At 47.1% G+C, this 13,283-nt stretch overlaps 2 protein-coding genes across 2 annotated transcripts in view; one reads left to right on the top strand and one right to left on the bottom strand.

Annotated features, from left to right (window-relative positions):
• The window catches only part of CTNNA1 (catenin alpha 1), a 116,352-nt gene that overhangs the window by 49,464 nt on the left and 53,605 nt on the right, over nt 1–13,283 (bottom strand). The gene's annotated exons all lie outside the window — the stretch shown is intronic.
• Nucleotides 6,127–9,189, top strand: LRRTM2 (leucine rich repeat transmembrane neuronal 2). The gene is made up of 2 exons (XM_058815647.1): nt 6,127–6,428; nt 7,213–9,189. Exons 1-2 carry the CDS (start codon nt 6,399–6,401, stop codon nt 8,311–8,313), a joined length of 1,131 nt encoding a protein of 376 aa, XP_058671630.1. The 5' UTR covers nt 6,127–6,398; the 3' UTR covers nt 8,314–9,189.

Below are 13,283 nucleotides of genomic sequence, written 5' to 3'. Positions count from 1 at the left end.
TCTATTATGCAGAAAGCCAAACATTCAGCTGTTCCAAGAAGTGCCATTTTACTTCTCCCTGGGTGCTCCCACATTACCATTTTAACAAGAAGCAGGAGCAGGGATTTGAGGCGATACCACCCATCAATTCCATTTTGCTGTCCCTGGCTTCACAGCCCACAGCCTCGGTGCACAGCACCAGATGCCTTCTGGATGAGAGGAAAACCAAGAGATGGCCTCCACTAATGGACCACTATGCAAAACACCCCAACAAAGCACATTAAAGCTTGAGCAGCGCTGATTTCTCACTGCTCATCTGTTCCTATGAAACTACACCACATCCTAGCACAGAAAGAGCTGTTAGAATCCAACCCCCCTTTAGGAAGGCAGCTCCAGTTTATTTCTACCTTGCTGGTATGCATAAGTTTTAGTACAGAAGAGCTTGTCAAGAGCATGACCAGAATTTACTTCAGAAGGCTGCAAGATAAAGCATCCTGCTAATTTAGCTCTGGTGATTTAGCACATGGAGTCACTAATTGGGATCCTTTGCTAGGGCTGAGTGGGGGCAGAGCAGGACAGACCCAGGACACCTCAGTGGGTGCACACACCCTGCTGTCACATCTTAACCATCACAGCCAATTCCAACCAAGGTCCTGGAGACAACAATGTTGAGTTTTGCCCAGCTGAAGTTTCCTGACCATTTTTCCCCTAGCATAATAAACACTGTGGTGCCAAACAAACCCATTAGGAGCTGGTGGAACACATGGACAGCCCATGGCAGCACAAACCCCCGTGGGCACAGAAACATGCTGAGGCTCACCCCTGACCACAGCACTGTCACTCTGTCCAGGCTGCCACACAAGTCAGCAATTTTACCCATTGGTTCCACCCTACAGTTCAAAAGTCCTCTTTGAGCTGGGCTCCCTCTCTCAACTAATAAATCATGTTTTAAAGGCTCCAAGTGCCAGTTTAGCTCTTCTGGGTAATTTGCTCCACTAACCAATTAGTCTGACCATTAAAAACTGGTGCTCATGTCTGGTGTGAGCCTTCACTGAGAAGCCAGCTAATGACCCAGCAGGACAAGGCAGCCCAACCAGCAGCTCCTGCTATCCACGGGATTAGGAGGACTCACAAGAGTGAAGCCCAAATATTCAGATTTCTAATAGGATTTTTAGATATTCAGCACAAAACTCTGCTGAGGGAATCACAAACCCTGCAGCCAGAGAGCAGCTAATAGATTCAGTAGATTTAATAGGGTCATGATGACCATGTCAATCATTCTGCAGTATGATATCCCAACTCTGACCAGTATCATGGATAATAAATTTAGCCATGGTGCAAATTTACTTTAAATTAAATCAGATCTTTATCAAAGAGGATAGAATTGATGTTAAAAATTGCTTGTTACCCCCACTCCATCTCTGCTCTTCCCCCACCATTGCTGCTCCCCTTGCAGAGCTCCACAAACATTCCCTGTCACATCCCTGCGGTCCCAGCTCACACCACCATCCCCAGAGGGGACTCTTTTAATGCTCAAAGCAAAGAAAAGGGATTTGTACACAGGGAGGGGAGCAGAATCATCATTTCTGTCACAAAGCCTTCCTGCTGTAGGTGTGCCATCTGAACTCAGACAAGCAAAAGACAGACCCAAGCTTTTCCTATAGCTATAGAGGTTAAAATCTAATCTCAACTGATCTATAGAGGTACATGAGCATGGTGGTGGTGGTGCATTCCACCAGGATCAACAGGACCAGGTCCTGTAACCAGCTACTCAAAGATATGCTTTTGTAGCTAAATATCACAAATATCTGCTGTTAATCTTAAAGGTTCATCATCAGTTTGGGTTAAACTGAGCCCACAGAGGTATTGAGGGAGACAGTACCTCCAGCTCAGCAGCACCTCACACCTTCCCTGCAGAGCCCACCATGTCCCCTCCCAAATCAGCACCCAGATGTAAGCCAGATACAGCACTGCTGAGAGCCACCACTGTGCCACCTCCACCCACACACAAGCACCAAAAGGGATGGCTGGCAGAGAGGTTTCTGCTTCAGGTGTCTGGGAATTGACTCCTGGGCTGTCAGTACAACAGGCAGCATGCTGGCTAATGATGGGCGCTGAGTAAGCTACAAGTGAGTGCTTGGCACACCTTCCTGTGGGCAGGCAGAGTGCCACGGTGTGTCACCGTGTGTCACCGTGTGTCACTGTGTGTCACTGTGCCACCTCTGAGCTCTGCTGCCAGGGGACACTGGACATCCGTGCTCGGGTGCATTGTGTCCCATGCTTGCTTCTGCCCTGCCACCCAGGCTCACTCGGTGTCCAGAGGATAACCAGGCACAGCCCTCCATCACTGTGACAGCAGGGCTGCCAACCAACTCCAGCCAGAGCAGGGCTGGCCCAGGCCAGGCAGTGAGCACTGAGGTGTGACCCACGCCAATTCCAGCAGTGTTTTCACATCCCAGTGCAGGAAGCAGGACTGTGCCCTGGTTTGCTGCAGGAAGGAATCTCCCACAGCCAGGCACAGCTCAGCACAGCAAATGGGCTGCATGGCATTGCCCGGGCTTCAGCAAGAACCTGAGTGACAATAAAGCTGCCTGCACTGTCCCCCTGCCCAGCTGGCCATGCCACAGCACTGCCACCCTGACATCCCTCCCCACGGCCAGGCTGCACCACAGGGAGGGGAAGGGTGGCACTTGCACTCACCCTGGTACAAGGAGGAATTACCAGTGCCAGGTGCACAGAGCTGCCAGACAGGGAGGTGACAGCCACCACGCTCTGCCACCACATGTGCCCTTTGCTCCCATGAAGACAAGGACACCCAACCTTCAGTGCCCATCCCTCCCACTGCCCTGCCCCAAAGGACTCTGCAGCTGGCCTGAAGCCCTGGGCACATCTCTGCTGCTGGGTCACCTCCAATGTGCCTTTGTCTTGTGTGTCCCCTACTAGGGCTCAGTGCTTCCACAGCAGCGAATGCAAGTGACAGAGCACACATGGTGACACTCCAGCCACACCTCCTGCTGCACAGCCCTGTGACACAGCACAAACACAACCTTTGGCCAAAAGGCAGCAAATCCTCCCATGGTCCCGAGGTGCTAACGCCCAGCAATCATTCCCACGGCCACTCCTGCAGGCAGAAGGGCGAGCTGGCAGTGCCACACACGGGCTGCTGGCAGTGCCACACACGGGCTGCCTGTCCCGCCTGCTGCAGCCTCACCTGCAGCTCCAGGCCCCCAGCACAGCAAAGCCATGCAGCCCCCACATCTCCATCCAGTAAAATTAGCTTGTACACTGCTCTTAATACACTAGGAAGGCTTCCACAAGATGTCAGCCTAACTAAATGACAACGCTCGCCTCAGGGTGCAATTCTACTTTCCCAGCGCATGGGTTTAGCAGGAAAACCAGTTGTGTTGCTGCTCCAGGAGCGGGGTAGGTGAGAAGCCCTCAAAACCCTTGGTCCTAGCAAACTTATTCCTGCCAATTCCTCTGTCCACACTGCATATGAGGGTTCAGGCTGCCATCAAGTTCCTGCTGTGGCAGAAGTGCCCAGGTGGCATCAGACATGGCTTTTCATGCTGGGCAATGACTCTTCAGGCTCAGAAGAAATGCATTTGCCTGAGTTTTCTGGGGGTTTATTCCCAGTCTGTTGCACCCTGACACCCCAGGCAGCTCCCAAGGAGCAATACAAATGTTACTGCAGTGTTCCAGACTTCAGAGACTGAGATGCACACTTGAGGTAATAACTGTTATTTCACAGCAAGTGCACATAAAAACATGTTTTGCTAAGAAAAGCACCCATAAAGTTCGCGTTAAGTTTCCTAAACAGGAAACTCGCTGGCAAGGTGCTAAATAGCCCTTGTTTGGTTAAGGGCCAAAGAATGGAGAGCTTCAGAAAAGGAGCAACTCACCGTGTTCGAACATTAACTCTTAACTCTATGCCAAATTACACAATCTTAACGTGGGAGGAACCTACCAGCAGATATTGATGCAAAAAGGCAAAATGTTTCCAACCATACCTAATTTCAGCCTCCTGGGAAGAAGGAAAGAGCTGACAGTTGACCTCTAATTATACCCTTTGGAATGCTGTTGTTAAATGTTATGGTAACATATTGAAATGTTATTAGAATTAAAACCAACACCTTCGATCAGGATGTTGCACAGAGCTGCTCCAAGAATCCTCTGCAGGTGCTGCAGAGCTGAGGTTCCACTGGACAGCTGGAGCTGAGCCTGAGCTCTTTGTACTCTCAACATTAAACAAGAAGAATCTCTTTAAATAAGTTTATGTAATTTCTTTGCATGGATTTCTTTCACACTGGAGCAAATGTAAAAACATTTACTATGGCAGAGCAATTTAAGAAATTTATCTAACATTTCCTAATTTGCTTCATGATTAAAGAATGCTACTTTCCCGATGGGCTCAGGGTAAGGTTTATTTGTTTTGCTTTAGCTTTTTTTGAGTTTTTTGAGATTTTATTCTTGTGCATTCATGTTCTCCATTGCTTTACTTTCCACTCAGTGCTCCCCTTAAGTGTGCCCATCCCAGAAAGGAGGCACCAGAGGCAGCATCACCATTCCACCACAGGACAGCCAAGGGACAAGCAGGCAGAGAATAGCAGGTTTTGCTTTAAGCAATGACCTCCAAGGAACCAAAGCAAGGAACCAACACTTAATGACAAAGGTAAACAGCCATTTTATTTTAAACACAATTCATCCTCCTCCATCATCATGGGAAATTTTATATTCTCAGCTCATTCTAGATGATCTTGGAGGTTAGAGGTGATACCTCGCTGCTACACAGCAAACATTTTCAAGTGCCTCCTCTCCATTGTTGCTTTATATCTCAAGGAGAAAATTTTTAAAAAGCTTATCCAAGTTGCCTGGAGCAGGAAATCAGCACCTCCCTGCACCTACACTGAGCTATGACCAGAGCAGTGGCTCCAAAGGCTTTACCTGCACATGCATCCTAAAATCATATAAAAACATCAACTGAACCTGGTCATTTACCTTTCAGTACCAGCTGTCCCAGAGGAGAGGTTGCTCTGAATAATGAAGGGCAATGAACCTTTAAAGCAAACAAACAGCCCCTAAGAGAGCCCACTGTCCTCCTCCTGGCTGCGTGTGCGCGCTCCAGCCAGAGCCCGGCGGGGCTGGGGAGCACACACAGCTCTGCAGCCCCAAACTCACAGGAAAACTGTGACAGACCCACCCCGCAGCCAGGGGCTCCTGGAGGGGTGTCCCCCCTCTCTGAGGGGACACTCCGCAGCAGGACATTGTGGTGACCACAAGGAAGCCCTCGCACCGCACAGAGCCCCGACTGGAAATGCCAATCTCACCATTTCCACCCTGCACTCCAGTGCCCAGGAAAAAGCAAGTAAAAAAGCCACCGTTTGGGAGGAGAAAATAGATTTTCTAGTTTCATAACCGCACACTGTCAAGCTGGATTCCAATTAAATTTTTCTTGTGCCCTAAGGCAAGCTTTGCTTTTTCCAGAAATTTCTCCTGGCTTGAAGCGCCTGCCCCTGTGCCCTGCTCCCGGGCTGTACTTCCTGACACTCCTGCTCCAGCTCCAGCACTGCTCTCTGCACTTCTGCAGGGACCACATCACACACAGCTGTCACATAGCACTCTGAGCTGCCCAATCCCTCTCACCTCCACGAAAGCCAGTGCTGACCAGCATCCTCTATTCAAACTCTGCGCATTTTGCATCTAAAAGTTCCTTTCATGCAGGGAGATTTAGCAGAAAAGTGGGAGCAGGCAGCACTCAGGCACTTCCATCCGCCGCTCTGCGCTGCTTTTAACCCCAGCTGAGCAGAGCCGGCGCAGACGTGGGGGCAGCAGGGTGCTGCGAGTCCCTCCTGCTCCTGCTGTCCTGGGGACCAAGGACTCCTGCCGCGGGATTTTTCCCCCTCTATCAGTGGTCTTTAACATGATCACAGCATGCAGCACAATGCTTTAAAACAGCAAAGCTTCTGGAAAACCCAAACAAAAGGAACGTCACCAGGTGACGTCAGCCTATATAGAGCCCTGTGTGGTCGCAGCGCATAAGCAAATCCATTCTTGTACCGCTTCCCTGAAAAGCTTTTCAGTAAATGCACTCATGCTACTACAGGAGCTTCTCTCAGCAATAAGCCACCCATCTGCCATCAACAAGTTAGGACTAAAGGAAGCCACAGCTGCGGAAAATGAAAACGTGAGCTTCAATTAACCAGCTGAGCAGCCACGGAGGACGAAAACTTGTGTTAAGATTTAAAAATTGCAGACCTGTCAGAGGAGATCAAGGCAGCAATTTCAAAAGGAATATTCCAATAGAGCATCGTGGATTTTGCACTAATATCAAAGGACACTAAACCCAGTCAATTATTCAAGGCTGTCTTACATTAGAGCCTTTCACAGACTCACGGCGTTGAGTCTCAAACTACGACTGAATGCACCCTCCAATGTACTCAAAAGAATGGGTAAGTTCCTGTGTTTCTCTGTTCCTTGTATAATGAATGACAGCTCTGCTTTAAAGGAGCAGTTAAGATGCTAAAGCTGATTGCTCTGCACTGAACCTTATGAAAAAAATGTTTTCTGATAGCGCCACTGTAACCCTCCGTAATCGAGATAAAGACTCCTCCTAAGTGTAATGTCCAAGTATTCGGTTTGTCGTAGTAAGTTGTTTCTTGCATTTAGAATTAGCTTGTTGGAAATGCATGGCAATGTTATCTGCAGTGAAATCTTCCACCGTGATATTCCAAGTGTACTGATAAGGCTATCCTATCTTGTTGTTTTCCTAAATTATATTCTGCAGGCTTACATTTCAAGTGGCCATTAGGGGCTCGTATGCTGGCAGCACTATATGCAATGAGTATGGTTTTAAAAATGCTGCCTGCCTTGGGCATGGCTTGTCCACCAAAATGTCGCTGTGAGAAGCTGCTCTTTTACTGTGACTCTCAGGGGTTTCACTCAGTGCCAAACACCACTGAAAAGGGCTCGCTAGGTTTGTCACTGAGGCACAATTATATTACTGAACTTGAAAGGGATCAATTTGCAAGCTTCAGTCAACTTACTTGGCTTCACTTAGATCATAATCAAATTGCAACAGTCAGAGAAGATTCTTTTCAAGGACTGTATAAACTTAAGGAATTAGTCTTAAGTTCCAACAAAATCTTTCATTTGCCAAACACAACTTTTAGCCAGCTGCTTAACCTGCAGAATTTGGACCTCTCTTTTAATCAGTTATCCTCTCTGCACCCCGAGCTCTTCTACGGCCTTCGCAAGCTACAGACCTTGCACTTGCGATCCAACTCCCTGCGGACCATCCCGGTCCGCCTGTTCTGGGACTGTCGTAGCCTGGAATTCCTGGATTTGAGCACAAATCGCTTGCGAAGTTTGGCTCGCAATGGATTTGCAGGATTAATCAAGCTGAGGGAGCTTCACCTAGAGCACAACCAGCTGACAAAGATTAATTTTGCTCACTTCCTCCGGCTGAGCAGCCTGCACACGCTCTTCTTGCAGTGGAACAAAATTAGCAACTTGACATGTGGGATGGAGTGGACCTGGGGCACCTTAGCAAAGCTCGATTTGACTGGAAACGAAATCAAAGCCATCGACCTCACCGTCTTTGAAACTATGCCTAACCTTAAAACCCTCCTCATGGATAACAACAAGCTCACCACTCTGGATTCCAAAATCCTGAGCTCACTGACATCCCTCACCACCGTGGGCCTCTCCGGCAATCTGTGGGAATGCAGCTCAAAGATCTGCGCCTTGGCCACATGGTTGAGTGGCTTCCAAGGTCGGTGGGAGCACGCCATCCTCTGCCACAGCCCCGACCACACCCAGGGAGAGGATATTCTGGATGCAGTGTATGGCTTTCAGCTTTGCTGGAATTTATCGACTGTGGTTACCCCTGTGGCTACGACACCGTACACAGCTCCAACTACCGAGTACACGAAAAGAATAAGCTCTTCTCATTTCCATGTGGGAGACAAAGAGATTCCAACTACAGCAGGCATGGTCGTTACCACCGAAGAACAGTTCCCTGAGCCAAACAATGTCATCTTCACTCAGAGGGTAATTACAGGAACAATGGCTTTATTGTTTTCTTTCTTTTTTATCATTTTTATAGTGTTCATCTCCAGGAAGTGCTGCCCTCCCACACTAAGAAGAATTAGGCAGTGCTCAATGATTCAAAACCACAGGCAGCTCCGATCCCAAACGCGGCTGCATATGGCCAATATGTCAGACCAAGGACCCTATAATGAGTACGAACCCACCCACGAAGGACCCTTCATCATCATCAATGGCTACGGACAGTGCAAGTGCCAGCAGCTGCCCTATAAAGAATGTGAAGTATAATACCTACAGCCCATCACAAAGTAAATCAGATAAGTAACCTACTTTAAAATTGTAGGGACCTACATCAGATTCTAATTTTTACAAATGTTGACATAAAGCCTAATTTTCCAAGCTACTTAATGGAAACATTGTTTATGGAGTGGTGCAGTATTTTTAAGTTTTTTAAAAAATAAATCCATAATATTTTCAGTGTTAAAGAAGCAATGATTACATTCAACTTGCACTCCTAATGTTTAAAAGTCAAAGAGATGCTCACCTCAAACTATGTAAAATGTTTCATGTTATGTAATTATATGACTGTGTGTAAACATTTATACCCGAGTCTCCATATTCTACTTTTTCTACTGCAAACAGTCTTAGGGGAAGGAGACTGGATATCTGTGCAGGGATCTGTGGGGGACGTGCGCTCCGTTTGTTCCACTGCAGCTGGAGGATCCCAAACACTGCAGCTGGCTCTGGGCACTTTAAAGGCAGCCCAGGAGGAAGATTTTCTTCCTCTGAGCATTTCACTCCAGTAAGGGAAGGGAGGGAAAACAAAAGGAAAAAAAAAAAAAAAGAGCAACAAGGGTCCAGGTGGGAATTTCAGTGCATTGGGGTGAATTTATCTGAAATAGTTTTGCTCTGTGCATGTTCATGGCTCAGCTTGCTGAAAGGGACAGCAGGCACAGAAAGAAGCAGTTCACAAAGGCACACACACAGGCAGGATGGGCACACACAAGAGCAGGATGGGCAGGACAGGCATACACAGCTCCAGGCAGGATGGGCACACACAGAGGAACAAGATGGGCACACACTGATGAGCAGCACTCAGCCCCGGGCAGGATGGGCACACACACGCAGGAGCAGGATGGGCACACACACACAGAGCCCCAAGCAGGATGGGCACACACACACACATACAGAGTCTGATGCAGGATGGGCACACACACGCACACACACAGAGCCCCAAACAGGATGGGCACACACACACACATACAGAGTCTAATGCAGGATGTGCACACACACACACACACACAGTTCCAAGCAGGATGGGCACACACACCACACACACAGAGCCTGAAGCAGGATGGGCACACACACACACACACACACAGAGCCCCAAGCAGGATGGGCACACACACACACATACAGAGTCTAATGCAGGATGTGCACACACACACACAGTTCCAAGCAGGATGGGCACACACACCACACACACAGAGCCTGAAGCAGGATGGGCACACACACACACACACACGCACACACACAGAGCCCCAAGCAGGATGGGCACACACCCCTCCAGGAGCAGGACAGCCCTCCGTGTGTCCCCAGACTGGCACTGCAGCTTCTTTAGAGAGGCTCAGCATGCTGGCATTGATTGGAAATATTAAGTGCATTCAGTCCTCAGCTCCCTGGTTTCACTTGATGATGCTTTTCATGAATTCAGGCTAATTACTTAATGATGATGAACAAACAGCATTTCAGCACCTTTTCATGTGTAAATACCCTTAATGCAAGGTTCTCTTAATTAAAAGCAAATATCAACAGCAAGGTTAAGGAGAAGAGGGAAGGAAGAAAGGAAGGAAGGAAGAAGCCTCTCTTTGTCCCCCTGCTGCCCCCCCAGCTGAGGCTTCCTCTGGCTGGGAAGCTATTTTCATGCACTAACTCCACTGGTTTCTCTGGAGACAGAATTAGTCCCTGTAATATAAGCTCTCACTTGTCCTCCTCTTCCAAAATTCAAGATAAAAAAAGACCCCTTCTGATAAGTTAGGAGAATATGACTAGTTTATAGAATAGTTCACTGAAAAATGTTTTGTTTCTTACTCGATATGGGACAGACTCTAAACTAGTATGACTTTTTAAAAAATCATATATAAATATATATACACATACACCTCATTCTAAGGGGTAATTTGGTTTCTTTAGCCAGAAGTACCATATTGCTATTTATACTCTATTATGGAATTATATGTAAATATTTGCAGATCTATGCAGCAATGGTGGTACTCAGATGCCACAAGGGTGGGAGGGTGAGGGGGGGTCTGCAAAGGATTACATTATTTTTAAGTCAACTGCTCAAATATTGTAAACATTCTAACCAAAGCTAAAAGATTCAGAGGGATGGAGAATTATTTTATATATATATACATGTATGTGTAACTAAAAAATGTGTTGTGTCCAATGCTGCAGTGTTAAACAATTACCAGCACACCCCGATGAAGAAACGAAATTCCTCACAGTGTTGCCATACTTTGACCAAATCCATAATTACAGTATGCTAATTGTGATGTACTAAACAATCCTGCAAACTTTTTAAACAGAAAAACCACTGCACAAAAATCCGTTTGCTATTTCACTCTGCTTTTCTCTCTGTATTGCCACTTAGTGAGGTATTTAGGGTGCAATTATACAACAGTTTGATGTTTTCTTGTGAGATGAATTTGTCCAAGGCAATTATAGCAAGATAAGTAACTTCTCGTAAGATTTTACATAAAGGTTTTTCAATTGCTGGTTTTGAAGATATTAATTTGCAACATTTTACTTTTACATACAGTGCCCTTAATATAAAACCAATATTTTGTTTACTTCCCTTGACTCTGTACTTTAATGGAAGAGATGATCCAGTGAAGCCTAATGGATTTCCATAGAGATATCTTTGAACTCTTGTTACTGTTAATACTGAGTCCATTTACACCTGTTCATGGAAATTAATTACTGCTTTTAACTGACTACAAAAAATCCTGCGGGGTAGGTGGACAAAGAGCAGATATTCTGGATGGTTAAATCCCATGTGAGGCAGAAGGCCAGAGCTAAGCTGAGAAATACAAACCCATATTGGTCCCCAGGGGTATTTAGCTACTGTAGGGAGATTTGCTTTGCTCCTTCCCATCACTAAGTGCTCACAGCTCTCCCGAGGCCCAGGATGCTGCTCTAGGAGCAGGTGAGTGAGCACTGAGTGGGCATCGCTGCCCCTCACCCTGCACTGGCTGGCAAGGGCCAGCTCTGGGAGCCTGGGGAGGAGGCACTCGGGGATGACTTCCACCTACAGCTGCAGGGTACCAGCACAGACAAAGTCATCACTGAGCTTCTTAATTATTCTGGCAACCAAATAATCTGGCTGTGCTGCCATCCCCAATCAGATGTCACCACTGAACTCTGACAGCCTCAGCTGTGTCTGCAGGAAGCAATCCCAGAAACCCTGGCTGTCAGACAGTGCAAGGGGTACCACCTCAGTCTTCCACAGGGGAACAAGAAGTGGCTGCTTGATGAGGAGCTGAGGTTCCTCCAGAGGAGGTGCTTTCCCAACAGCCCAGCTCTGTCCCACTCCATCTTTATGAGCTTTTCATTCCACCCAGGAAAAGCAAAGGCAGATCCTCCAGCAATGCTGCATTTAACCCTCTTCTCCATCCCTGCCACTCATGGTGGTTTTCCAAGCATTAAAGCACTGTTGCAGTGCCTGTCCAAGCACACCCACCCAGGCACCCAAGTTTCCACTGGTGCTCAAGTGCTTGGCTTGCACACAGCAGAGCAGGAGGCCAGCAGGCACAGCCCAGCACTGCTCCTGTTCCCTCTCTGCACTCCACAGCCAGTCTCCCAAATGCTCTGGTTTACAGCTGCTATTTCCAAACCCATTTGTTGCCAGGTTTCAGGCATAAGCAAAGCAATTCAGCAAACATTACATTTAGGGTAACAGGTATCATAAAACTCGCAGAATGTCAAACAGCAGCAGTGAAGTCAACTTGAATTCCCTGTGGAGGGACAGCGAGCACCAGGCAGAGCCATCGCTCTGCACAAGGACACAGCCAGAGGCTGTTAATATTTCTTATTTTAAAGTTACTGTCTTCCATTTGCAATTGCTTGTGACTCTTCCAGGCAAGGAGGGGATTGGAATAATTGTGCTACTCAGCAGTCCCTGATTTATTTTGTTGATGGAACAAGAACCAGGATGATTTGGTTTAAATTAATCATATTTCAGTACCAGCACTGGCTGATGACAGGAGCTTGTTAACCTGCCCTCCCCAATCTCTGCTGCACAGCCTCGGTTTGTACAGATCCTACACTGCTTACAGGTGCTTCAACATCTCCAGGCACAACCTCAGAGGTCTTTGGGTCTTTTAGAAACAGAATTTCTTGTACTGCTCTTGAGGTCCTCATCCCATCCAAAGGTCTCCTCCATCCTCGCTGATATCCAGGCAGCTTCCCCTGCTCCTCACCCTTGTGTCAGTGAAATGGAAACCCAGCAGCACTAGTTCAGGTTTTGAGTCATTCTCCTGAACAGGCTGAATTAATGCTCCCAGTTAGTCTCTCTGCATTAGATCAGTGTTTAAATGCACACAAGTAAAAATGACTCGATGAAGGGTGAAATGGGTGAGTGCTCAGTCTCCAGCTGAAGTACTCCTCTGCACTGAGCTCCCGTTCCCTATTAGATGGAAACATAATGAATGCTGCTCCATTGGTGTTCGGTTTTGTTTGTTTCTCCCCCAAGCAGAAATGATCCAATTTTTCAGTGATAAGCCACATGCAAATCTGAGCTTCTGTCCCATTACCCCCTTACAAGACAGGGCCTATTGCTACCTTGTAAAATCAGACACATCCCGTGGCTTTAAACCAGAAATCTGCACTACACGCTTATTTTTAATGTGTCTAAGATAATTTCTGTACTACTTTAATGGAAATAAAGTTGATTTAATTTTGTGATCTGTGAGCTATCAAAATCCATCTGTTCAGACCTATGAAACTTACCCAGGAGCTGAATTTCATCTTTCTTATGACGTTTTCCATAAAAATTAAACAAGTTCAGAGGGGGATACAGTATTTCTCCTCCCCTCCCAAAAGGAACAAGCAAGGAAACAACAGAAACCAAAGGCAGCAGCTCCTCTCTCCCCACACCTTCCTCCACTGCAAATGTCCCAGATGCTAAAATTGGTGCTGGGCTTTGCTTTTTAAGGCACCACGTTAGTAGGATGCTTAGAGATAATTTCAGAATCAGC

Source organism: Ammospiza caudacuta, chromosome 16, assembly GCF_027887145.1.
Source record: "Ammospiza caudacuta isolate bAmmCau1 chromosome 16, bAmmCau1.pri, whole genome shotgun sequence".
NCBI lineage: Eukaryota > Metazoa > Chordata > Aves > Passeriformes > Passerellidae > Ammospiza > Ammospiza caudacuta.
The sequence above is the reverse complement of the archived record's forward strand: the minus strand, read 5'-3'. Positions and strand labels throughout refer to the sequence as shown.